Here is a 26,752-nt window from a genome sequence, read left to right as displayed (position 1 = left end):
ACCCTGTGCCCCTCTCGTGGCTCTCTGCTCATAAACGGGAGATGCTCATTCAAATGGAGCAATTGAACAAAACAGGTTAATTGTCCAGACCTGGGAGAGCTAGATGTGCCATTTGTCGTCAGTCTCTGTGTGATGGGAAAGGGCAGGGCTTATGTCACGTCTTGGCTAGAGTACTCTGTGAGGCTGGATCATCTGAGTCAGCCATCTTGAAATTATCCTGAGCAGTTTGTAGTCCACAGCCAATCTTTGGATGGTGTTTGCCATCTTAGTGACATTACCACAATCCAGATGAAATTGTCACTGTGGGGCCCCATCTTCCTTTTGGAAAATTCAAAGGTCACTGTTAGGCATGGTCATGGTTCACTGCAGAAAACTTAAACATTTTATTTTATTTTTTAAAAAAGATTTATTTATTATGTATACAATGTTCTGCCTGCATATATACCTGCAGGCCAGAAGAGGGCACCAGATCTCATTACAGATGGTTGTGAGCCACCATGTGGGTACTGGGAATTGAACTCAGGACCCCTGGAAGAGCAGCCAGTGCTCTTAACCTCTGAGCCATCTCTCCAGCCCCAACTTAAACATTTTAAATGTCATATGCAGCAGATCTTGAAGAGGTTAAAGGACTATAATTTGTTATATGCATTCAGAGTACAAAAACTTAATTCCTAGTTATCTGAGAGAGACTCAAACCTGAAATCATGTACATGGAGCTAGATGAAGCCTTTTTCTAAAATTAGTACTTTATATGACCATTAATAACATGACAAAAAGTTTAAAATATGTATATATGTTACTTTTATAAATTTTGAGATATATTTATACCTTAAGTTTTAAAGAGCCAAAATAAAACCAAAGAATTATGAGATTAGTGGGAATAGAATAGTCCCTTAATTTTTTTTTCTTAATTTTTTTTTTCTGTCCCATATCAGGTGACTCTTTTTTTTTTTTTTTTTTCCGAGACAAGCTTTCTCTGTGTAGCTTTGTGCCTTTCCTGGAACTCACTCTGTAGCCCAGGTTGGCCTCAAACTTATAGAGATCTACCTGCCTCTGCCTCCTGAGTGCTGGGTTTAAAGGCATGCACCACCACTGCCTGGCCAGGCGGCTCTTTTGACATGAGACAGAGATTTTGGATTTTCCTTTAACAAGCATGCTTGGGTTTAGAGAAGGAGAGAGCCACCCTCCAACTCCAAAGCCAGCTTTAATTTTGAATTGAACTGTGACTACAAAAATACCATTTGCATTATGTGTTTGTAGAGAACAGCAGAAACAAACATTTGGGGAGATTTATGAAATTTTACCCTGTTGGAAATGTGATATTCTAATAGACCAATTTACTCTTTTTCTTGGGACATTATTTTCTGGATGATTTGTCCTTTTTCTTCACATGTCTCATTTGCTCAATGGTCTTCAGATTCCTTAGCTGAATGCCTTCATTCTTCTGGAAAGACAAAAACAAAACCCTGCCCCAACCCTAACTTTGTGGAGTTTCCCTTTTGGCAGGTTATATCTCATCAAATGAAAAGCATTTGTTAGTCTCATAAGTTAGTTTATATTGAATGGCCATGCTGGTTGATGAACTACTGCCTCTCCTAACCAAGAGGTCTCTCTTGTTTGAATCTAATCTTTAACAATTTTGATGATATTCATAGCTTTTCTCCTCTTGTGGAAACAAAAACAAAACCTCTTTCTCAACATAACATATATCCTGGTTTCCATTCTGAGGTCAACACATCTTTAAAGTATACAGGATGATTTAATTTAGCACTTTTTTCTATTATCCAATGTCTCTCCGCAGCTGTTGTTCCTTTCTCATTAGCATTTAGAGAATTTAAAGTTAATAAAGCATTGTGTAATCTGTCTCTGGGGGTCTTTATCACCCCTTTCTGTTTATTTAGCATATCTTTTAGAGTTCAATTAGATCTTTCTATAACTGCTTGCTCTGTAGGATTGTGTGGTATTCCTGTAATATGCTTTATGCTGTAATATGCAAAAATCTGGTTCATTTTACTAAGAGATATATGCTGGAGCATTGTTAGTCTTAATTTGTACAAGTATCCCCATAGTAACTATAACTTCTAATAGATATGTAATTACAGAATTAGCCTTTTCAGAACTCAAAGCAGTTGCCTATTGAAATCCTGAATATGTATCTCTGGTATGGTGTATAATTTTCCAAACCCTGCAAAATGAAACACATCCATTTGCAAAATTTCATTTCTTTGAATACCCTTTTGGTTACTTCCTGTAGATAGTGGAGTTTGGTTATACAAAGAACAAGTAGAATATTTAATTATAATTTCCTTGACTTGTTTCCAAGTGATGGAAAAAATCTTTTTTTCAGACCCTTGCTATTAACATGGTGTTTCTTATGAAATTCTGAGGTTTCTAGCACATTCTCTACCAATAGTTGATCAATTTCATCATTACCTTGTGCTAGAGGGCCTGATAGACCTGTATGGGATCTGATATGTGTTATATATAAGGAATGATATCTATTTCTGATTATTTCTTGTAACTGAATAAATAACAAAGTCAATTCCGAATCATCTGGAATAAACTCAGCAGTTTCAATGTGTAAAACAACTTTTTCTGCATATTTAGAGTCAGTAACTATATTAAGAGGTTCTGGCAAATCTAATAATACTGTGAGAATAGCATATAATTCTGACTTTCGAAAAGAACCATAAGGGCTTTGAGCTACTTTACTTAAATTTCCTGACTTATAACCTGCCTATGTAATTTGCTTGCATCAGTATATAATGTAGAGCCTCCAGAAATTGGTGTTTCCCACACAGTGTGAGGAAGGATTCAGTTCTCTTTATAAAATGAATTCTCTTGCTTTTGGGATATTTGTTGCTAATCCCTCCCAAAAATTACCGCAAGCTCTTTGCCAATATTCATTTTATGCCCATAAGGAGGAAATTTCAGCATTAGTAAAAGGTACCTCAATTTCTGCTGATTTCTAACTGATGAAGTCTTAATTTTCCTTTCAGAATCAATTCAGAAAACTTTTCTACAGAGGCCTTTAATTTTTTACTCTATTTGTGTGGTAAAAATATCCATTCTAAGATATTATCTTCTCTCTGCATTAGAATTCCTGTAGGGGAATGTGTAGAAGGTAAAATAACCAGAATACAATCAAGTTCTTGATCAAAATGATACACATGTGCATCCTGTGATTTCTTACCTACCAAAGCCAATTTTCTTTCAGCCTCTGCTAATAATTTTTTTGGACTATTTAAGTCCTTGTCAACTTGTAAGGTTTGAAATAAATTACTTAATTCTTGAAATGCTAATCCAATTGTGGCCCATAGCCAGCTAATGTCTCCCAGCAATTTTTGAAAGTCATTAAGAGTTCACAATTTGTACCTTTTGGGGTCAAACTTTTTGTAAACCTATTTTATATCCTAGGTAATTAATAGAATCTCCTCTTTGTATTTTTTCAGGAGCAATTTGAAATCCCCAATAAGGCAAAAATTTCTTTACTTCTTCAAACATTTTCTTTAAGGTATCTACATTTGAATCAGCTAGTAAGATATCATCCATATAATGGTAAATTATAGATTGAGGAAACTTTATGAATTATTTCCAACAACAGTTGTATAAAATATTGGCATATTGTGGGACTGTTTAACATCCCTTGTGGGAGAACTTCCTACTGATATCTTTTGATAGGCTGAGAATTATAATAAGTAGGCACCATGAAGGCAATTTCTTCTCTATCCTGTTCTTGTAAAGGTATTGTGAAGAAATAGTCTTTTAAATAAACCACTGTAATAGATCATCCTTTAGGTCATAGAAAAAGCAGGAGAATTCCAGGCTGTAGAGAGCCCATCAACTGAATTACTTTATTTATGGCTTTCAAATCTGTTAACACTCTCCATTTTCCAGATTTCTTTTTAATGACAAATATAGGAGAATTCCAAGGACTAGTCAATTCTTCAATATGTTCAACATTTAGCTACTCCTGTACCAGCTGTTCTAAGGCCTGTAATTCCTCTGATGTCAAAGGCCATTGTTCCATCCAGACAGGTTTATCATTTAACCATTTTAAAGGTAGGGTTGTTGGTACCTTTGAAAGATCAGCAGCCACTGTGCCCTGTTTATATGCAACCTGAATGGTCAGTGACTGTTCTTTATAATATCTTTTAATATTTTCCCCAGAAACATATGTTAGCTTATGGTTTGTTTCTGATTGGAGGAATGTTAATCTGGGTATTCCATTGTTGTAACAAAATCACATCCTCATAAATTCATTGCTATATTAGCCACATATGGCTTTAATTTTCCTCTCTGTCCTTCTGGCCTTATATATTCAACCCATCTTACACTTTGTCTTATCTGAGATAAAGTTCCAATCCCTAAAAGTTGAACATTTACCATCTGAAGAGGCCAATTTGAATACAATAGCAATTATTGTTACATCTGCCCCTGTGCCTACTAGACCCTCAATTACAATGTTATTCATTTTTATTTTTAACTTTGGTCTTAGATTATTTGAAGAAGTTTGCCAAAATATTTGCTTTACGATTTCTCTTGAAATTTTGTTTTTATGTCTACAGTTCATGAGTTTCCACTGGTTTGGCTGGTGATCTCAGTACATTTCCCCATCATGATCTTGATGTCCCTTGCTCATAGAATCCCTCTTCTCTCTCATCAATTGGACTCCTGGAGCTCAGCCTGGTGTCAGGCTGTGGATCTCTGCATCTGCTTCCATCAGTTAGAGGATGAAGGCTCTATGATGACAGTTAGGGTATTCATTAATCTGATTACTGCAATAGGTCAGTTCAGGCACCCTCTCAACTATTGCTGGTAGTCTGAGGTGGGACTATGCTGTGGATTCCTGGGAACTTCCCTAGTACCTTGTTTTTTCCTATTCCCATGATATCTTCATTTATCATGGTATCTCTTTCCTTTCTCTCCCATTCTGTCCCTGTTCCAGCTCAAACTTCCCATTCTCTTATGTTCTCATCCCCATCCCTTGCCCTCCATTACCCTCCCTCATCCCCAGTTTGCTCATGTAGATCTTATCTATTTCTCCTTCACTGGGTGATCAATGCCTCCCTCTTAGGGTCCTCCTTGTTAGCTAGCTTCTCTGAAGCTGTGGGTTATAGTCTGGTTATCCTTTGCTTTTCATCTAGTATCCATTTATGAGTGAGTACATACCATGTTTGTCCTTCTGAATCTGGGTTCCTGTCTCCTCTCTGTCTACAGTCCTCCAAGCCTCTATGGTTAATTTTGGTCAACTAGTGGCTGACTCTGCCTTCTGACTCCAAGCAAGCTTTATTTATCAGAACACAATCAAAATATCACACAACACATGGGTGTAGGGAGCCATCCAACTACCATGATACCACTGAAGAAAACTGACTCTCCCTGCACCAGCAGCCAATACCATTTCCCTTTTTTCTTTTCCTTTATTCTTTCTTTCTTTCTTTCTTTCTTTCTTTCTTTCTTTCTTTCTTTCTTTCTTTCTTTCTTTCTTTCTTTCTTTCTTTCTTTTAGATAGAGTTTCACCATATAACCATGTCTGGTCTGGATCTCACATGTAGACCAGGCTGACCTTGAACTCACAAAATCAGCCTGCATCTGCATCCCAAATATTTTAAGGCATTAAAGGCAATGAATGGGATTAAAGGAAAGTACCACCAGACCTAACCATTTTCCAAATTTTAGGAAATTCCTAAATTTAGGAAATTTCTATTTTTATCATTATATGAAAGGTCTTTGTGCACTTGAGGAGTTCTTTTACTCCTCTCAACATCTTAAATATAAGCTCTTGCAACATACAGAAAGTAGAAAAAATAAAATAATCACTCATTTACCTTTAATACACATGTGTATATTTATACACATTATATATGTATACACACACACACATTCATGAATGTGTGTGTGTTGAATGCTTACTTTCTGTCTAACTGCTCCAAGGTACAGTTGAGGGAAAGGTTTTTATTACAGATAGGAGGTAGAGTACAGCCAGTAACATCTGGAAGAGTGCAGAGCAAGGAAAAAAGTAGTACACTGAACATGGCCAGCAGAGTGAAACAAGTCGTGAGAGGAGAGAGAGAGGGGAGATGGAGAGGAAGACAAAGTGGGGAGGCTGCCAAAATGGTAGGTAGGAATGAGAAGCTGGGGGAAGGGAAGCCCATGAGCTGGAGAAGTTTAGGTAGGGGCAAGGTGAGAAGAGCTGAGAAGATCCACAGATACTAAATGAGCCTGGAGGCCAGCAGACACTTTGGTATGCTAGTAGACACCATAGCCATTTGTATCTTTCGGACCTGACACTTTCTGTATTCTTTCTTTGATGAATTGTTTAAAAAGAAATTTAAGATGTCATGATGCCTCACTCTTAAATACTTCAACCCATATCACCTCAGAATAAATGTGTCCTTCTAAACAGGCACACACTCTTTGCATACTGAGGAAGTTATGGTGATTAATAAATCTTGTAGGAAGTAGGGCTCACTCCCAGTGTGGCTTTGGGGCATACCGGTCACCTAGAGCCCTACACTCAGAATAACTGAGCATCTGTCCTTATCAGAAGATATCCAGATCTGTTTCCCAGGCCCCGGCTATTGCTCACACCACGTCACTCATCACAGCTTCTCGCCCCTGTCCTCCATGTGTTGTGTGGAAACAGTCGAGTTGATGGTGGGTTCCAGGATCAACTCTGCCTAGTATCTCTCCTCTTCTTGATCAGGCTTCTCTCCAAGCTGTGCAGCATGACCATCTTCACTAGTGCAGCCTGTAAGCAAGAGACCTTTAAAGACCCCTGAGGCAGTTCTCAGCCCAGAGGACTATAGGGTTCTGGAGAAATATGAGACAGGTGTTATTCTGTAGCTCTGGCTGTCTTCCTGCCTCTGTCTCCCTCCAGAGTGTTGGGATTAGAGGTGTGTGCTGACACTCCCAGCTCTAATTATTTTATTTAAAAATGGTTTCTTGATAAACTCCCTCTGTATTAGAAAATACATATTCAAAATACTCAAAGCTCTTCACAAATAAAACATTCAGGCATTTCCACTAAGGAAAAAAAGTCTTACTACAGTGTTGAGCCACATAATTCTGCTTGTGTTTGTGCATGGGTTTCTGTTGTCTTGTGTGTCTAGGAAACTCTAGCCAGATGGGGGGACGTATGTGGAAGAGTCCTCAGAACTCTTGCATGATGGGAAGAAACAGGTGTTGGTGGGACCGCGTTTCTGGAGTTGAGACCTAGAGTTACTGCTGTTCATGCCTTCCTTGTTCACCCCTGCCCGGAAGGTTGTAGAATCGCCACCGTTCACCGTTCGCAATCTCTTGGGTAACTTTACTTTCAATTCCAGTCCTGCTGCAGTATGTGATCTTGTGATCTTATATAAGGGAGGAATGAAAAGCAGAAGAAAGAGAAGAACAAGGGGCGAGCGCCAGGCAGGTGAGAACTGTGCTGTGACCTGCAGGGAAAGAATCTGGTGAGTTTACTTTACAAGCAACTGAGTGTTGACCTTGACTTAATCTGACTCACAGTGGCAACAGAGGCAGCAAGGGCAGGTTGCCTGCTGTCTGGTTTTCAGGAGTCTGTAGCTGGCTTTAATTCTGGGGTAGTTCAGTTTGTCCCCTTTGGCCAGTGACAGATGCAAAGTGGTAGCCAGACACTCTGAGGTCTCTGGATGCATTGCCCTGGCATCCTCAACTGAGCACAGCGGCAAGTGCATTCAGGAGAGCCCTGGGTGGGAGACTGCCCACTTTGCCAGGCCCTGCTGTAGCTCTGGCCTACAGAAAAACACTATTCTTGCCAAGGAGCTAACAGGCAATTGTAATCTAAAGAGAACAGTTTTGCCTGTCTCTAAATTATACCCTACTCAGAGTAGGGTTGTAAAAATATCTATTCAGAAATAAATTTAGTTCATATACCACTGAGTTTCACTAAGCAAAGTACATAGTCAATATTGTCTTTGATGATGTATAGAATGTGATTACACACATACACTCACGCACACAATGGTGTATGCATTTTTCATGCTCTTTATCTTATTCTCATATATGGGAGTAAGCTGCAGAGAAGCTGATCATTCTTCTCTAGTGACTTTGCCTGTATTTGAATTCTCAGGATTCTGAATATTCTCCTGCCTTGGCATAATGTCCTCATAAAGGTCATCCATGTTGTAGCATGGAGTAGAATTTCATTCCCTTCTCTGACTGGATTATATTCAATTGTGTGGGCTATCACATTATGATAAGTCATCTATCTATTGGTGGGAGATTGAGTTGTCTCCACATTTTGGGTATTGTAAATACAGCTGCCATGATCATTGGTGTTTAATGTCTGTCTGTGCAAGTCCTTGTTTGCAATTTTTCATGTACTGTGTATAAACAAAAGTGGAATTGGATCCCATATTATTATGGTTAATGTTATAAAGATAATGATACTGTTTTCCACAGTGATATTATCACTTCATACTCCTATTAATAACACTGCAAAAGTCTACCTTTTCACATCCTGGTTCACATTCATTTATTCTTGGTTTTGTCCTATGTGGTAGCCATCCTAGTGGGTATAAAACAATGCCTGTGGTTTCCAGTGGCACTTCCTGAAAGTTGGGTTTGACAGACTATTGAGCAACAAAACGAACTGAGCCTTGAAATAACCTTTTTTTCCCTTAAAATACAAACAAGCAAGACTAAATTTGATTTCGAGAAAATGCTTAGATTTGACAGAAGCAAGAGTTAAGTCCAGTTAACCCTGAGTAGTCAATGAACATGAGACTCTGTGAGGACAGACTCTGCAACAAGCTCCCCTGCCTGCCCAAAAGAGGATTTTATACCTAAACGGCTTCTTCATTTGGAATCCTCGTTTTCCCAATAGACTCTCATCTTTGACATTTTTTCATTGGAAAACAAACACTTTACCTTTCAATCTAGTGTTCTCCAATTCACAAATTGAAATCATTTTAAAATAAAATTTAAAAAATTGTAATGTGCCTCAGACTTTCCATGGTGATTAGTCGCAAACAATGAATATTATGTCTTGTGTTTATTGCCATTTGCAAGCCTTCATTGGAGAAGTGTCTAGTGCCAGGCTTTGCCCATTCTTCAGTTGAGTAGTTTATGATAGATTTAAGGAGCTCTTTGTTGAGAGATTAATCCATTAAAACATAGATCATATTTAATATTCCTCACCCATTCTTGGGTTGCCTTTTCACTCTGGATAGAGTCTTTCAATGCACAAACATTTTTAATTTTACAAAGAAGGTTTTATCTATTTATTCATTTGTATCGTGAGCTGTCAGTATCGCCTTCAAGAATGTGATCTCCTGAGTCCAAGTGAGGCAAAACAGATTAGAAATGTTAGCCTGGGGATTGCCTGTTACATGCAGTTAAAATCTTCTGTGACCAAGCATGTGCCGGCTTGGAGCGAGGCAGGCAAAGATAGCCTGCAATCTCCTGCTGTTATGGTTGTGCCATCTTTTCAGTTGGCTATCTACGCAGCTGCTGCGGTATGCCAGTTGGTTTTCAAAGTTCCCATAGTATCATTTCCTCATGTTAAGAGTCTGTTCATGGAGAGACCAGGGCTTAGAACCAAGGACTCTGTCATTTTGCTTGTTTGTCATGATTTTAGTACTCTCTATGAGTTGCTTACTTGGGATTTTAAAAACTCAGCAGTCTTGTGTTCACTGTGGGTCTAAGAATATACCTTGCAGACGCTTTTCCACTTCAGTGGACTCACACGCTTAAGGTATCCTTTGTATGGCTCAGCCTCTCGTAGGACTCCAGGGCAGTTAACAGTCATTTTGGCTTTGTTCTTACATTGTTACTCTGCAGATCACAGCAGTGAGTGTTTCAGCAAAGCGTCCTTAGAAACTCTGAAGAATGATGGGGAGTCCCCTGTAGCTCGCAGATGTAAGGTTACATGCTGACAATGTAGAAGTCTCCCCAGTCTCAGGTTGTTGGGTGCTTGGGTAAGCTGAGACAGAGGAGCTGTAATTTCATTTGTGTCAGGAGATTCTCCTAGGTGGACAAGTGGCTATGGCCAGTGGACCGAACATGATGGCCCCCATTTGTCTGGTGGAAAACCACAATGAGCAACTGTCGGTGAACCAGGAAGCAGTAGAGATCCTAGACACAATTTCTCAGCCAGTGGTAGTGGTGGCCATCGTCGGATTGTACCGTACAGGGAAGTCCTACTTGATGAATCGCCTGGCTGGCCGGAATCACGGTGAGTGCTGCTAATGGTTGACTCCACTTCTGTCTGGTCTGTATCTCCCTCCCAGGCCTAACAGAGGAAGCTCAGCTCCTTTCAGCTCAGCCAGCCTTCCATGCTGGTTTCATCATGAAATTACCACCCCACAGTATCTGTCCCTAATCCTTTCCTTACATTAAGAAAAATTCTCTTGAAAGTGCTCAAGAGGGGTCGTCTCTAATGCTCTGAGCTCCGGTATCCTTTGTGTTAGCCCCTTGCCTCATACAACAGGTTTTCCTTGATCATTTCCTTACGAATATAAGAATATTTGGCAAGGTATGACCTTAAAAATATTTATTGGACTTCACAAACTCTTATTTATTTTTTAATCACATTGGGTTGTTTTACCTTTAGCCATTCTTTCTTTCCTTTTGTTTTTCTTCAGACAGGGTCTCCCTTTGTAGCCCCAGCTAACCTGGAATTTATTATGTAGATCAGGCTATCTCTGGACTCACATAGGTCCAATTGCCTCTACCTCCTGAGTTATGGAACTAAAGACATGTTTTGCTTTGTCTTGTTAATTATTTTGAATGCAAAATTATTAAGCCATTCTCCTTTCGACTCTCCTCTTACAAGTGACTCCCACTAACACATCATTCTTCCAAAGACCTTTATTTTTAAGAGCTAGGATTTTGCTCTGTATCCCTGGTTGGCCTAGTGATAGCCATAGTACTCAGGCTAGGGTTGGACCAGCAGCAATCATCCTTTCTCAGCCTAAGTGCTGGGCTTATGATAAATGACACCTTATTGGCTTCAGAATACTGTATTATAGTTACCAGAGCCCTCCATGTTGGCTGACTGATCCTTTGATGCCTGTTTGTTTCCATTTGGAACCTTTGTGTGACATCATTCTCATGTTAAATGTTCTCTATAGTTTGAAATAGATGGCTAATAATAAGAGAGTCTTGAGAAAATAGAGAAAGCACCATCTTACATGGTAGGAATTCACAGTCCAAATGTGTCTGACTTTGTAATGCTGCTGTTTGGAGGATCTGCTGTTAGTGTCCATTTCATGTAGTCGTGACTGTAGTTCCAGAAACAACAGCAGAAGGAGGCAGTACTTATCTTGGCTCACAGTTTCAGAGACTCACTCCATTGTCTTTTGGTCCATTCACTCTGGACTCATGCTGAGGGAGAAGATGATGGCTGTAAGTGTTTGTAGAGGTGGCTTATGGTGGACAAGAAGCAGGGAGGAGGAGAGCCCTGGGAACCAATTATAACCTTCAAAGTCAGTGACCTAGTGACCTTCCTCCAGTTAGGCCCGAACCCCAAAGGCTCTAGAACCTCTCTAAATAGTGCCACCAGGTGGTCATCAAGTATTCAGCACATGAGGCTGTGGGAGACATTTCACCACATGCAAAACAGAACACTTCACCTCTTCCCTCAGGCTTCCCTCTGGGCTCCACTGTGCAGTCAGAGACCAAGGGCATCTGGATGTGGTGTGTACCACATCCCACCAAGCCAAAGCACACCCTGGTCCTCCTGGACACTGAGGGCCTGGGGGATGTGGAAAAGGTAAGGCTAGTGCTCAGGTTGGTCCCTTTTAGGTTATTTTTTCCTGTCTCTTTGCTGTTTGTAATCTGTTGTCATCTGTGAAGTCTGAAACCTGAACTGTGGTGACTGAGAGGACACTGGTTTATTGGATTTACTTCTAGGAGAGATCAGACATCATGTTCTCAGCCAAAATACACTTTTGTTTCTGGACCTTGGAGTGAGTGATTTGATCCAATATATTACAGGTTAATTGAGAGGTAAATTGTCGCTGGAGTTATATCCAGTCCTGCTCAGACCTGCAGCCACTCAGACCTAAATAAACACATAGACACTTATATTATGTAAACGGTTTGGCCTAATGGCTCAGGTTTCTTGCTATCTAGTTCTTATAGCTTAAATTAACCCATTTTTATTAATCTATAAGTTGCCACATGGCTTATGGCTTACTGATACCTTACAACTTGCTTCTCATGGTGGCGGCTGGCAGCATCTCATGACTCAGCCTTCCACTCCCCAGAATTCTCCTCTCTCCTTATACCACCTACACTATACTTCCTGCCTGGTGACTGGCCAATCAGCATTTTATTTATCAGTCAATCAGAGCAACACATTCACAGAATCCCCAGCAGTAAATCTTGTTTTCAGCATAGTCTCCTGTGATTCCATATGTGGTGCAGGGTGAGGTTGGAGACAGGGGATCCCTTGGGGAAAATTGGCCAGCCAGATTAGTCAAACCAGTGAGCTTGAGGTTCAGTGAGGGACCTTGTCTCAGGGAATAGAGTAGAGGTTATCAAGGAACTAACTTCAAGCATTCACATGCATGCACACACATATGCACACATATTTACATACACATCATTCCTCCCATGGGAACATGAACACACACATGCACATACACACACACACTCACACACACACACAGGCTTGTGCACAAAAAATAGCTTTTGTAAACATAAGTACAGTAGGAAAAACAGTAGTTCTCTGAACAACATCTTTGTTAAATTTAATTAGATATAATTAGACTCATGAGTTGCACTTATTGCGATATATTATACTATAGTGCATATTTATAGAGTAAGAAATTCCAATATCCTTCACTGAGCACCCTACTGAGAACCCAATACAGTGCTAGTTTTTTGTATGTTATCTTATTTCATATAATTGAGGAAATGAAAACATTGTAAATATTTGAATCCTCTCATAAATGAAGAAATTCTCCTCATAATTGTCAAAGTTGTTAATTGTCATTTATGTCTGTTGTCTTTGAATAGGAAATACGTGCTGTTGGTTGTTTTTATTTTATACTTTACTCTTTGGCTCTTTGGGGGCCTGGCACCCAGCTCCCAAATAAATCACACATGAGAAGTCTTATTCTTACTTATGAAAGCCTGGTCTTGTCTTGGCTTGTTTCTAGCCAGCTTTTCTTAAACTATCCCATCTATCTTTTGCCTCTGGTCTTTTACATTTTTCTATTTCTGTAATCTTTCTTTCTTTCTTACTCTGTTGCTGGCTGTGTAGTTGGGTGGTTGGCCCCTTGATCTTCTTACTCTGTTGCTGGCTGTGTAGTTGGGTGGTTGGCTCCTTGATCCTCTTCCCCCGCCCCCAGATGTCTCCTATTTATTCCCTCTGCCTGCCAGCCCTGCCTATCTTTTCTCCTGCCTTACTATTGGCCATTCAGCTCTTTATCAGACCAATCAGGTGTTTTAGACAGGCAAAGTAACACAGCTTCACAGAGTTATACAGATGCAACATAAAAAAATGCAACACATCTTTGCACCATTAAACAAATGTTCCACAGCATAAACAAATGTAACACATTGTGGTGGTATTGTGTTCCCAAAAATATTGTGCACCCTAATAAACTTATCTGGGGTCAGAGAACGGAACAGCCACTAGATACAGAGGCTAGAAAATGGTGGCACTCATGCCTTTAATCCTAGCATTCTGGAGGCAGAAATCCCTCTGGATCTCTGTGAGTTCAAGGCCACATTGGAAACAGCCAGGCATGGTGACTCACGCCTTTAATCCCAAGAAGTGAGCCTTTAATCCCAGGGAGTGAGGGCAGAAAGCAGAAAGATATATAAGGTGTGAAAACCAGGAACTAGTAGCTGGTTAAGCTTTTAGGCTTTTGAGCAGCACAGTTCAGCTGAGAGGTATCCAGTCTGAGGAAACAGGATCAGCTGAGAAGTTGGCCAGGTGAGGTTAGCTGTGGCTTGTTTTGCTTCTCTGATCTTCCAGCATTCACCCCAATACCTGGCTCAGGTTTGATTTTTGTTAATAAGTACCTTTTAAGATTCCTGCTACAACACATCTTAAAATAATATTCCACCACAAACACCTTATCTGAAATGGTACATGAGAGACCTATAGACTTTCTCTGGCTCTCTATCTCTTTCTGTCTTCCTCATGACTAGGAGTTGAATGAGAGCCTTGCATATGCTAGGTACCTGCTCTACCATTGATTTATGTCCCCAGACCTTTACATGTGTATGTGAGTGTGTATGTGAATTTATTAAAACCCATAAAGCCTTTTCATGTAAATATACAATACACGTGGGTCCTATACTGCATATTGCTTTCCCTGAGGAGTCCTCTCCTCAGCCCTCTGCCCTCATGTGTCTTCCAGGGTGACCCTAAGAATGACTCCTGGATCTTCGCTCTGGCCGTGCTTCTGAGCAGTACCTTCGTCTACAACAGCATGAGCACCATCAACCACCAGGCCCTGGAGCAGCTGCAGTATCCTTGCAGGACCTGAGCCGCCATGTTTCATTGAGTGCTCCGGAATGCATATGGAGGCACTGACCTGCCCTGTTGCTGTGTGGCTTTTGGTGGGGCAGAGCAGACCCAGGGAAGAAAAGAATGTTTATTGTGGTTTATTTTTAATAAGAGAATCATGAGAATGTGTGTATGAATTCACTTTTCCTTAACTGAATGCCAGTTATGTCACAGAACTCACTGAGCTGATCAGGGCAAAGTCTTCCCCAAATCCTAATGGAATAAAGAATTCTTCAGAGTTTGTGAGTTTCTTTCCAGACTTCATCTGGACTGTTCGGGATTTCATGCTGGAGCTGAAGTTAAAGGGAGAAGTCATCACGGAGGACCAGTACCTGGAGAAAGCACTGAAGCTGATCCCAGGTATAGGGAATGCTGGGGTGGGGGGCTGGGAAGGGCTGGGATCTGCTGAGTTGCTCCCATCCTCTGTGGGGTCCTTTTGTATTTGCAGTGGGATGGAGATCTGCAGGAATGTTGATAGGTCATTGGCTGATTATGCTTGGAAACTGGTGTTTAATTTCTGTTGAGAAAAGTAGAGCCTAGAGCAGAGCAAAATTACTCAAAGCCAAGTTCTTTACAGTTGTACTTTAGCATCTGGAATATAAAGCTTCTAAACTTCTCCATGTCCAGACATTTGTATTGCCTGTTTTTGTGTCTGCCTTCCTTTAAGAAATAGTTGGCAACATAATTCTTACTCATAAATTTATCATACATAGCCCATCTCAGAATATATTTCACATTGTTCTACATTATTCTTTTCATGGAGGAACATAGCTTTTTAAATGATGGGTTGGTTATGTCGTCTGCAAAACAGCTGTGTGCTAAATAAACCAACAGACGTGTCTTTTCAGTCTGTGTCTTCTCAGTATCCATCATAATTCATCACAACAGTCTATTTGACAGTCATAGCCACCCATTTTTATTCATGCTATAGTGTCAGGATCCGTTATATTAATGGCATTTAAATGGCCTATCAACCATTTGCATGGACATTATTAACCTGAGAGAGGAGCTGATGAAGCCTTGTGAGGAATGCCAGCTCTCCTCCGTCTCCTTTTCCTCTCATTGCTGTCTTGAAACTGTGGTAGGCAGACGAGCCATCTGTTAGGCACTGCGGTCCACATCTCACAGAGTTTCTGAAACAGCAGTGAAAACCTTAGATTCACAGTCTGGCTACAGTGCGTCATTGAGGCTTTTGATAAACATAGCACTGTGTTAAATTTTAAAAGTGAGATTTATTGTATGCACTTGAAATTCATAAATTGATGTTCTAGAACACAAATGAGTACTAAGGTGGACACTGTAAGTGATGTATGTAACACACCTGTCATCACACGCGGTGAGGTTTACGATAAACAGCTCAAGTTGACAGTTTTACTGAGTCCTGAGTTGGTGTTGCACATCGGCTCTCCAGTCCTCTGCATCCTGCATATCAGTCACTTAGCACCACCTGTCCAGCGTGGGCCTCCTCCTCCCCAGCTCTAGTGACCACTGTTTTATTCTGTTTGTATATTTGCCTTAAAGATGAGTTCTGTTTAGAATCAAAGCATTTTTCTTTGATGACCATGGCATTGTTTTTTGAATTGCTAATGTTGCTGTCTAATTCTCTATTACCCTTTATTTGTGGCTCTTCTTTTTTTGTGTGTTTTATATTATTTTTTAATTTAAAAGGTCTTTTTTGTTTTACATACCAAGCACAGTTCCCCCTCTCTCCCCTCCTCTCACTCACCCTCACCTCCCCCCCACCCTGCCCCCCATCCACCCCTCAGAGAGGGTAAGGTCTCCCATGGGGAGTCAACAAAGTCTGGCATATCAATTGAGGTAGGACCAAGTCCCTCCCCTTATGTATCAAGGCTGAGCAAGGCATCCCTCCATAGGGAATGGGCTCCAAAAAGCCAGTTCATGCACCAGGGATAAATCCTGATCCCACTGCCAGTGGCCCCACAAACTGCCCAAGCCACACAACTGTCACCCACATTTAGAGGGCCTAGTTCAGACCCATGCAGGTTCCCCAGCTGTCAGTCCAGAGTCAGTGAGCTCAAACTAGCTCAGGTCAGCTGTCTCTGTGGGTTTCCCCATCATGATCTTGACCCCTTTGCTCATATAATCCCTACCCCCTCCCTTCAATTGAACTCCAGAAACTTGGCCAAGTGCTTGGCTGTGGATCTCTGCATCTGCTTCCATCAGTTACTGGATGAAGGTTCTATGATGACAATTGGGGTTGTCTAATGGGAGAAATCCGCAGAGTGTACTTTAGGGGCAAAGAAATTTATTAAGAAAGGGAACTCACAAGACAAAATAAAGGAATTTATTGCAGAATCCTGGAAGGGTGAGGCCATAGTCCAATGCTGTTCTCTGGAGAGCTCTACCCTGGCCTGTTGCAGCATCCAAAACCATGAGGTATTGAAGAAAAAGCCACATATGTGCATCCCACGTCTTAAGGGTCCCATGGCCATGCCCCAGGGGCATGTACCTCAAGGTCATAGGCAGGTGTAACAGTTACCTGCTAACTCACTAGGGACAGCACTTCAGGGCATGGTGAGAACAGCTACCCACTACATCTCCCCCTTTGGTCTAAATAAGAAAGTTCTAACCTAACTTATCATATATAACTATATACAATAGGAATGATTATTAATTATTGTCCAGGAGAAATAAAGGGTAATGACCCAAACAAATGGGACACAACCAACAAGAACAACATCAAACAAGAGACACATACATACTAAATTTCCAGAGATGTCTAGAACATAGGTAAATGGCATGTTACAAAGATTATTCTAAAAGCTGTCCTATCCTGAAGAATCTGAATCTAGTACTTAGTATGTTCTAGTTAAGATACAAGAAGAACTGTAACTATTAGTTTTCAACCCCATCAAAGACTTGAGAATGAGTATAATAATACCTGAGAAATCGGGAAATGCAGGCAAGCAACTTTTGGAAATCTTTCGAGAATAGACAGAGACAGATGGCAGCCTGGACAGTCACCTAAAGTTTCTCAGCACTGTTGGGCATCCAATTTGGCTACAGGCCTAGAATATCTGACAATTTTCAGAAGCAGGTACTTTGAAAGATCATCTTACCGTGTCTCGGCAGAGTTCGGTAGTTGCTTTTCCTTGTGTCCCACTCGTCCAGAAAGGACAGCATTCGTACTGTCAGCAGCCAAGACAAGGGCAGTTCTTTGCCCAGTAGGCCATTATGCACCAGGAAGAAGAAAAACTTCCAATCAGAGTGTCTTAGAAGCCCACAATTCTCTCTGGATCAGGTCGGTGCTGCCAGGAGCAATTGTGTCTCACATCAGCGAATTCTAAGTTATTTAAATGCCATATTCTCTAGGTCTATGAAGTGTTTGAAGATTACCTATCCATCTGACCTATGTAACTGTAAATCTGGACAACCTAACTAATGTAACTATAGAGATGACAAGCATTTGACTATAAATCTGTAAGTCTTATCTACCCAAATAACCTAAGGACGAAGGCTTCATACAAACAAGGTAAACAGCCTGTAAACAAATGTCCAGGGAGAGGACAATGACCTCAAAATTGTGACAGTACACAAAATATATTAAACAGAGGTAGAAATGTATAGTACACTGTGCAATATGACAATATTCCTAAATATATATCAATATACAAAATATCCTAAACAGAGGTAGAACATACATACAGTATGACAACTATAATTTTACAATTGTATCAATATACAAGATACATCAAATAGGAGTAGAAATATATGTATAATACAACAAATATAGTTCTGTATCTATATCAATATACAAATTATCTTAAATAGGAATTGCTTCCTGATGTTTAGGGGGCAATGGTATCTCTGTGGGGTCATATAAGAACGCTCAGATAGGACTAGCCATAGATTCTGCAGCCAGTCTCAGTAATGGGTAAGGTTGTCTGAGATCTGGCTAGAGGTGTAGTATGATGGACCATCTCATCTTGGAACTGTCATGGAGAGTTTTCAGTACAAAGTTGATCATTGAGTAATGTTCATGGGTACCATGGCATGTACATCTGGACACAAAAAGAGGGCATCAGGCAGTTGTGAGCTCAGTCAGTAGAGCATGAGACTCTTAATCTCAGGGTCGTGGGTTCCTACCCTGCATTAGGCACTAGATAATGGGAGAAATCCATGGAGTCTACTTTAGGGGCAAAGGAATTTATTAGGAAAGGGAACTCACAAGACAAAATAAAGGAATTTGTCACAGGATCCTGGAAGGGTGAGGCACAGTCCAACGCTGTTCTCTGGAGAGGTCAGCCCTGTCCGTCTCAGCATCCAAAACCATGAGGAGTGAAGAAGGAGCTGTGCATGTACATCACAGGTCTGAAAGATCCCAGTGGCCATGCCCCAGGGGCATGGACCTCAAGGTCATAGGCAGGTATAACATTTACCTACTACCTTACTAGGGGTGGTGCTTCAGGGCATGGTGAGAACAGCTACCCAGTACATCAGTCATCAATCTGATTACAGGGGAAGGCCAGTTCAGGCACCCTCTCCATTATTGCTTAGAGTCTTAGCTGGGGTCATCCTTGAGGATTCCTGGGATTTTCCCTAGCACCAGGTTTCTCCCTAACCCCATAATGGTTCCCTCTATGAAAATATCTCTCTTCTTGCTCTCCCTCTCTGTCCCTGCCCCAACTCGACCATCCCATTCCCTCATGTTCTCTTCCCACCTCCCCTATGCTCCCAATTTACTCAGGAGATCTTATCTATTTCCCCTTCCTGGGGGGGGGATCTATGCATGTCTCTCTTAGGGTCATCCCTGTTACCTAGCTTCTCTGGGGTTGTGGATTGTAGCCTGGTTATCCTTTGCTTTACATCTAGAATCCCCTTATGAGTGAGTACATACCGTGTTTGTCTTTCTGGGTCTAGGTTACCTCACTCGGGATGTTTTTTTTCTAGTTCCATTCATCTGTGTGGCTCTTCTTTTGAGCTCCGAGCTCCACAGCTCCTTTATTACAAAAGAACGATTGGGCCAGAAATCACATTCAGCCTTTTGCTGTTCAGTCAACAGGACACACAACTACAGTATGCTCGCTGCCATGTTCAGGTTGTGGATTTCAGCCATAAGCTCTTCCAGTGGAGTCAAGTGTCTCCTGAAATATTTCACCAGACTTCTACCAAGTACAAACTTGGTATACTTTTGACATGCAAAGAAGTGTTGCATGTTTATGGTAAAGAGACCTGTGAGTGCAGAACCCTTCACATAGACAAGAGCCTCCATCATTTGCTCTCTGCTCTAAGACTATTCCCATTGCTTTCTGTTTCCTCCAACACTAGGCAACAATCCCAGAGTACAAGCATCCAATTTGCCCAGGGAGTGCATCCGACATTTCTTTCCTAAACGGAAATGTTTTGTCTTTGACCGGCCAACGAATGACAAAGAACTCTTACAAAAAATTGAGACTATCTCAGAAGACCAACTGGAGCCTAAGTTCCAGGAACAAACAAGGGCTTTTGTTTCTTACGTCTTCACCTGTGCAAAGATCAAGACCCTCAGAGAGGGAATTGAGGTCACTGGGAACCGTGAGTGTTTTTATCACACTTTTGTATGGAGTAATGTATATTGAATATATTACAATATGTATGTTATTTTTATTGATTCATACACAATGATGGTATGCATACATTCTTAATATGAAGAAATGTATATATTTTATAATTATTCACTGAGGATTCAATACCTTCAAAACTGCAAGCTTTTTATCTGGTATCTATGGCTTCCACACATCTGAAGAAACTCTCAACTGATAATAAATCATTATTAAGAACACTAAAGCAGATATATATTGTTTTTTACAGGGGAGGTCTTCTATATTAATTATTCTTTGAAATGAGAATGTGAAACTTCTTTTTGAAGTTTAAAGTATCTCCAATATAAGCACCAGTGTTCAGGTCCCTGCAAACCCACACTTTAGAGTGAGCAGTAAACATGATCTGCTGTATGTTGTTTCATTATCTACTTGTGTAATTTATTTTCTATTAAAATATTAATTGGTAAGTTACATTTCCAAAAGGCACCTGAATTTATTAGACAAAGGTGGATTTTTTAAAAAATAAATAAAAAAAAACACTGTGGACTGGAAAAACCATAAAAATGAAGGGCAAATAAAAAAGAAATTGATGGCATAAGGATATGTATATATGTATTATTTTCAGTTATATGTATGCATGTGTCTCTGTGTGAGTTATGTACAAATAAATGCAGGTCTCTATTGAGGCCAGATGAGGACATTGGATCCTCTGAAGATGGAATTACAGGTTATGGTGAGCCACTCAATGTGAGTGCTGGGAATTGAACTTGGGTCCTCCACAAGAGCAGTATATACTCTTAACTTGCTAAGTTATCTTTCTAGCTGAGAGATGTGTAGTGTGTGTGTGTGTGTGTGTGTGTGTGTGTGTGTGTGTGTGTGTGTGATTTTCAAAACACAGTCTCAGAATCTTAGATCCCATTAATTTACGTTTCCTAAAACTTCTGGTTCATGAAGGACTGGGGACTCTGGTGACGACCTACGTGGATGCCATCAACAGTGGAGCTGTGCCTTGTCTGGATGACGCGGTGACAACTCTGGCCCAGCGTGAGAACTCAGCAGCTGTGCAGAAGGCAGCTGACCACTACAGTGAGCAGATGGCCCAGAGACTGAGGCTCCCCACAGACACGCTCCAGGAGCTGCTGGGTGTTCACACAGCCTGTGAGAAGGAAGCTATTGCTGTCTTCATGGAGCATTCCTTCAAGGACGAAAACCAGCAATTCCAGAAGAAGCTGATGGTAATGTTTTCATCATTAACTATCCTGACTCTACCCCTTCAAGGCTGTTGTTCTGCCTTCATTGACCACAGGTGTGTCTTATTTAATAAGATGCATGCTGTGTGCTCATAGTGAATGTAGTTGCAAAAGTACATAAATGCTTCCCAAACCTCAGATACTTTTAACCCAGAAATCTCTCTAATGGTTGGAAAAACAATACAGACTTCTTAATACTTTTGGTGGGTTCTGTCAATATGTCTGCAGATTGTAATCCCACCCAAAAACACCCACAGCTCTGAGCCAGTGACATTTTCTGAACAAACCTTCTCATTCTTAGGAAATAAAGTTCCTTTTACAAAAGTTTCATTGCTGGTATCTCCTAGTATTCATTGTTGTATCATTCATCGTTACAATAGAACCACAGGATGTGAAGGCTGCAGGAATCAAGACATTAAAGGATGCAGCCATCCTTTAACAGAGAGTCTTAGTGATCAGTACAGTCAAGTTACCCATTGCTTTGTGCAGTTTTAAGATTCTGAGTTAAGTCAGATTGAGATTATGTCTCAGATTGATTCTGAGTCTCATTAAACTAGAATACTTTCTCATGAGAAATGACCAGCCCTTTAATGAGTCTTTGGAATTGTATCTTCTCTATTCCTTCCATCTCATTTCGCCTCTGTTCATTTTCCTTACAGGAATTAATAGTGCTCAAGAGGGCAGATTTCCTGTTGAGGAATGAAGAGGCATCAGAGAAATTCTGCCAGGAAGAACTGAATCATCTCACGAAAGCACTCACAGAAAGTGTTTCAGCTGGGACATTCTCCATTGCTGGAGGACACAGGCTCTACGTGGACACCAGGGAGAAGATTGAGAAGGACTATTGGCAGGTGTCCAGGAAAGGGGTGAAGGTGAGGAGCAGGGAGCACAGGGCAGGGGTGAGGGTGAGGAGCAGGGAGCACAGGACAGGGGTGAGGGTGAGGAGCAGGGAGCACAGGGCAGGGGTGAGGTGAGGAGCAGGGAGCACAGGGCAGGGGTGAGGGTGAGGAGCAGGGAGCACAGGAGCTCAGAGCAGAGGGAAGGGTGTCTTGTGAAACCTGAGCACATAGCACAGCCTGAGAGGAAGAAGGAAACCTGATGATAGCATGGTACCTTTAGCTTTGTGTTGGTGCTGGGACCAAAACCAGGGCTTTACAGTGTGCTCTCCCCTTAGCCCATCCCTGTAACCACATGTAGCTCTTAATGGCTGCTATTTACTGCTTATACCTGAAAACACCCACTTCTAAAGAAAGAAGAAGGACTTCTGAACTCCAGGAGAGGCAGAATAGCAAATTAATAACACTTTGGTGTTGAGGTGCTAAGTGCTGGCAATTTACAAGGTACATAGGTCTTAGTTCTCAAGATGGATCCATGTGAAAGTCAACTAAATAAGTGATTTCATTCTGAGTGATAACTTCATGGTTCTGTCAGAATGGTCTACCTATGGGTGTCTTAGTTAGGGTTTCTATTGCTGTGAAGAGACACCATGACCATAGCAACTCTAATAAAGAAAACATTTAATTGTGGTGACAGCTTACAGTTTCAGAGGTTCGGTACATTATCATCATGGCAGGAAACGTGGTGGCTGGGTGTATGGTGGCGTGCAGGCAGACATGGTGTTGGAAAATTCTATTGCAGGCGATAGGAAGTGAACTAAACACTGGGTGGTATCTTGAACATATGTAAGACCTCAGAGCCCACCTCCACAGAGACATACTTCCTTCAACAAGACCACACCTGCTCCAACAAGGCCACACCTCCTAATAGTGACATTCTCTTTGGGAGCCATTTTCTTTCAAACCACACCAATGAGGTAGTAATAAATGTAAGAACACAGTTAAAATATTACTCCATTGTTGCCAATGACATGATGGTGAGTTCTTTCCTTAGACCTTTCTCCAGTTATCTAAAATGCTTTGGGTGATGCCCACCACTATTGTGGACAGTTTACACATCTGAACCACGAGGCCCAGGCAGGTGAAGTGACTTGCCCATGAATACATCCAGCAAGAGCAGAAGGAAGTGAAGCCCACACAATTATGCAGTGTTTTACACTGGGACACACTATTTGAAAGCGTCATAGGTGGCAGTGAGCACATCTGCACATGATGTGGACAGGCTGGATCTGGGAGCAGGTGGAGGCAGGTGGCACTAGCGAGGATGACTGGGGGAGCCATGGGTCAGGAAGTATCTAGTTCCACCTAAGAGCATGGGCAGTCTGCAGGCTTCACCACAGCATTTTTACAGAGAGGCACAGTGGAGACTGTGTTCACCCGCACAGGTACTCTCCCAGGACTTATCAAGGTTCTGTGCTCCTTCTTGGTTCTGCAGGCAAGTGAAGTCTTCCAGAGCTTTCTGCAGTCACAGGCCACCATCGAGAGTTCCATCCTGCAAACAGATACAGCCCTCACTGCCAGGGAGAAGGCCATTGCAGGTACAGGAGCATGTCTCTTGGCCTTTAGGAGGAATCAGATGCTCACAAGGCTTCCTGATAGAAGTCCCAGTAAGACCATCCCCAGATTAGCAGCTTTCTATCCTTCTGTGGATGCTCACTCTGAAAGCAACAGGAAGTCCGGTCTGTGCTTCAGCCAAATGGGCAGGGGCTCCTCCATCACCCCAGACACACTCTCTCCATGGTGTTGACCAGTGTGGAGTCTGTGGTCTCCTTTCAGATTTGAATTGCTCTCTAGGCTCTGGAGTGTAGATGTTTTACCTGGCCCCTCACTTTCTACTCCCAACCATCCTGAATCTCCATCATATTCTTCCCCCATCCATCCTGAATCTCCATCACTTTCTTCCCCTGACCCATCCTGAATCTCCATCACATTCTTCCCATCCATCCTGAATCTCCATCACTTTCTCCCCCATCCATCCTGAATCTCCATCACATTCTTCCCATCCATCCTGAATCTCCATCACTTCCTTCCCCATCCATCCTGAATCCCCATCACTTTCTCCCCCATCCATCCTGAATCTCCATCACTTTCTTCTCCTGACCCATCCTGAATCTCCATCACTTTCTTCCCTCCCTGAATCTTCCTGGGACAGAGGAGCGGGCCCAGAAGGAGGCGGCTGAGAAGGAACAGGAGCTGCTAAGACAGAAGCAGAAGGAGCAGCAGCAACTGATGGAGGCTCAGGAGAGAAGTCACAAGGAAAACCTAGAGCAACTGAGAACAAAGCTGGTGCAGGAGAGAGAGCAGCTCATCAAAGACCACAAGACGATGCTGGAGAAGCAGCTGCAGGTGGGTCTCCTCTTCCCCCTGGTGCCCGTGCTCTTGGGTCCCCAGGCAGGAGGGGAAGGTTACAGCTGGGTCATGAGGGGAAACATGACCGCTATGAGTTATTGTTTGGGATTCATAGAAAGACCCCTATCTCTCTTTTTCCACGATGTCTTTGATTTTAGACATGTATTTAGATTCTGAGCAGTGCAGGTATACATGGCTGCAGCTGGACACTGCAGGATGTTGATAGCATTTGAGCTTTTGGTGTGAGAGATTTTAAGATGATCTCATGAGGATTCACTAAACATACTTTAAGCAGGCCCAGGCAGTAAGAGTGGCAGTCAGTTTGCCTTGAGGCCAAGGTTATCCGGGGCCCACAGACTCTCAGGATATTCTATACTGACATAAAATGTCTGAAATCTCCAAGGAATTGTGTAGCAAACGACAGCTTCTGAACTTGGCCGCTGCTATCTCTAGGGTAGATAGCCTCTTTGAGTTGGCACAGGGAATTCAAATGACTCTCTTACTGTCCATCTGCAAGTTATGGGAAACAGTCCTTAATCAGCTGGTAAGCTGCCACCATGTCTGCCTTGCTAGCCCAGCAGCCTGAGAATGATCTATGCGAGCATGGTAGCCAAACAGTAAGGGTGGGGCAGTATTAGTCGGCCAAACTGCGCTACCCCCAATACATGGTTCCAACTCAGACCATGTGGTTTGCACTATATTATTTTGGTAACTGAGAATTCATTTCTCAGAGTAAACTAAAGACAGTTTGACAAAGATCTTAAACAGATTATACCTTTGGGATTGAAAAATCTTTATTTCTGTCTCCACTTTGACTTTCTTAGGCCCAAAAGGCACTGCTTGCTGAAGGATATAAGAAGAAATCTGAGGAAATGAATGCAGAGATAAGTAATTTGAAAAATAAGCTTGAGAGTATAAAAAAAGAGAGCACTTCGTTTTTGGAGCAAACCCTCAATGCCTTTGCTACAGTTCTCTGTGCTCCTATTGTATTGGCTGTGGAGGTTGTCAAAGGGATTGCTGCACTATTTTGAGATTCACTCCTCTGAGAAAATGAGACTGTGAAGATATGTTTTGTCCTGTTCTTAAGATGCACATTCATTTTCATTCGACAAAGTTTTAAACATGAAAGTGCTTACTCAGTCTAAAACATCAGTGCCTGACCCATGTTCACCTAGACAAATTCATGTATGTTTTGATAGATGATGTTTGCAACATCATATGGAAGAGATCCTCTGAGTTGTCACTAGTTATGGTGACAAATTTAAAATTACTTGAATGTCATCGATTAATATTGGCAACATAATCTTTAATATGTGCCAACTACTTAGTCAGGAAACACCATCTCGGTGGGGCTTCTTGTGTTCTAATATTAAGTTGAGCTCAAAGATACTTAATCAAATGAAATATTTCAAAACACCATGCAACTATTCCATGCAAACACACAGATGCATTAATGTGATGGTTTCTGAAAGATTCATGAGAACCTGGACTCGGGCTTCATCTGTAGAGACCATGAGACCATAGGAGTTGCTGTGACAAATGTATCCATTACATCCTCAATGCAACCGTTCAAATTTTATAAACAATGCTTGAAATAAATGCTATTGTAGCTTGATATTGATAATGTTGGTCATGTTTGTGATGGCATGTTGAAATTTCTCACTGTTTCTAAAAATGGCAGGAACCTGCTACATGTGGCAATTTATTCTAAGTTTTGAATACTAGAAAGCATGGAATTTACACCCTAATGCTGTTCTACATCCTACTGGCCTTTAAAAACAAATCCCTATATGTGTTTCAAAACTGAGGGCTCAACTTTATGGTGAGCTTTGAAATCTAAGTGAGGGGAACCTCTGCTTTCTGTCTCTAAATTCCCTGTGAAGTCATTACAAGCACAATGACCACAGGTCCAGGATGTGAACTGTGTAAAGGTTCCTGAGGTTGCTGTAATTTAGGTGGCAATTTCTCTGTGGTGTCCAAGAGAGAGGGAATCATGCCTTTTCAGAACTAGACACTTTGACGGGGAACAAAATGGCAGTCACAGAACACTAAGCAAAGTGCTCGACCAAATTCGTTGGCTGCCATGACCTTGGCAACTTTACCATGTAAGATTAACTAGCAGGCCTTGTGAACATTTGGGATTTCAGTTTGGCTGAAGTGTTTCTGGAAGAATGGAGCTGTAAGAGGTGAGGGGTCAGCTTGCTGGGTTGGCCAATCACGTGG

The 26,752-nt window shown here is 41.5% G+C and overlaps 1 protein-coding gene across 4 annotated transcripts; it reads left to right on the top strand.

The window, feature by feature from the left end:
* LOC102921174 (guanylate-binding protein 6) lies at window positions 1-25,694 on the top strand. 4 transcript variants are annotated; one of them, XM_076546859.1, is made up of 12 exons: window positions 1-75; window positions 7,329-7,417; window positions 9,995-10,198; window positions 11,610-11,737; window positions 14,343-14,452; window positions 14,655-14,851; window positions 19,781-20,026; window positions 20,989-21,269; window positions 21,944-22,156; window positions 23,616-23,718; window positions 24,333-24,526; window positions 25,354-25,694. In XM_076546859.1, the coding sequence occupies exons 2-12, from the start codon at window positions 7,372-7,374 to the stop codon at window positions 25,558-25,560; spliced, it is 1,929 nt and encodes a 642-aa protein (XP_076402974.1). In that variant the 5' UTR covers window positions 1-75; window positions 7,329-7,371; the 3' UTR covers window positions 25,561-25,694. The 4 variants fall into 4 exon arrangements, with proteins under 4 accessions (XP_076402974.1, XP_076402973.1, XP_076402975.1 ...); XM_076546858.1 differs by lacking the exon at window positions 1-75 and having other exon boundaries at window positions 7,157-7,417; XM_076546860.1 differs by lacking the exon at window positions 1-75 and having other exon boundaries at window positions 7,329-7,454; window positions 9,982-10,198.
* Window positions 25,695-26,752: the final 1,058 nt, after the last annotated feature.

The sequence above is a fragment of the Peromyscus maniculatus genome, chromosome 10, assembly GCF_049852395.1.
Source record: "Peromyscus maniculatus bairdii isolate BWxNUB_F1_BW_parent chromosome 10, HU_Pman_BW_mat_3.1, whole genome shotgun sequence".
NCBI classification, from domain to species: domain Eukaryota; kingdom Metazoa; phylum Chordata; class Mammalia; order Rodentia; family Cricetidae; genus Peromyscus; species Peromyscus maniculatus.
Note: the sequence above shows the minus strand (reverse complement) of the source record. Positions and strands in the feature narration are given on the sequence as shown.

Bases quoted from the DNA above. Each gene is read 5' to 3' on its own strand.
- LOC102921174 (XM_076546858.1), top strand. From the start codon at position 7,237: ATGCCTTCCTTGTTCACCCCTGCCCGGAAGGTTGTAGAATCGCCACCG. The intron at 7,418-9,994 runs GTGAGAACTGTG...AGATTCTCCTAG, and splicing joins AAGGGGCGAGCGCCAGGCAG to GTGGACAAGTGGCTATGGCC. The intron at 21,270-21,943 runs GTAATGTTTTCA...TTTTCCTTACAG, and splicing joins AATTCCAGAAGAAGCTGATG to GAATTAATAGTGCTCAAGAG.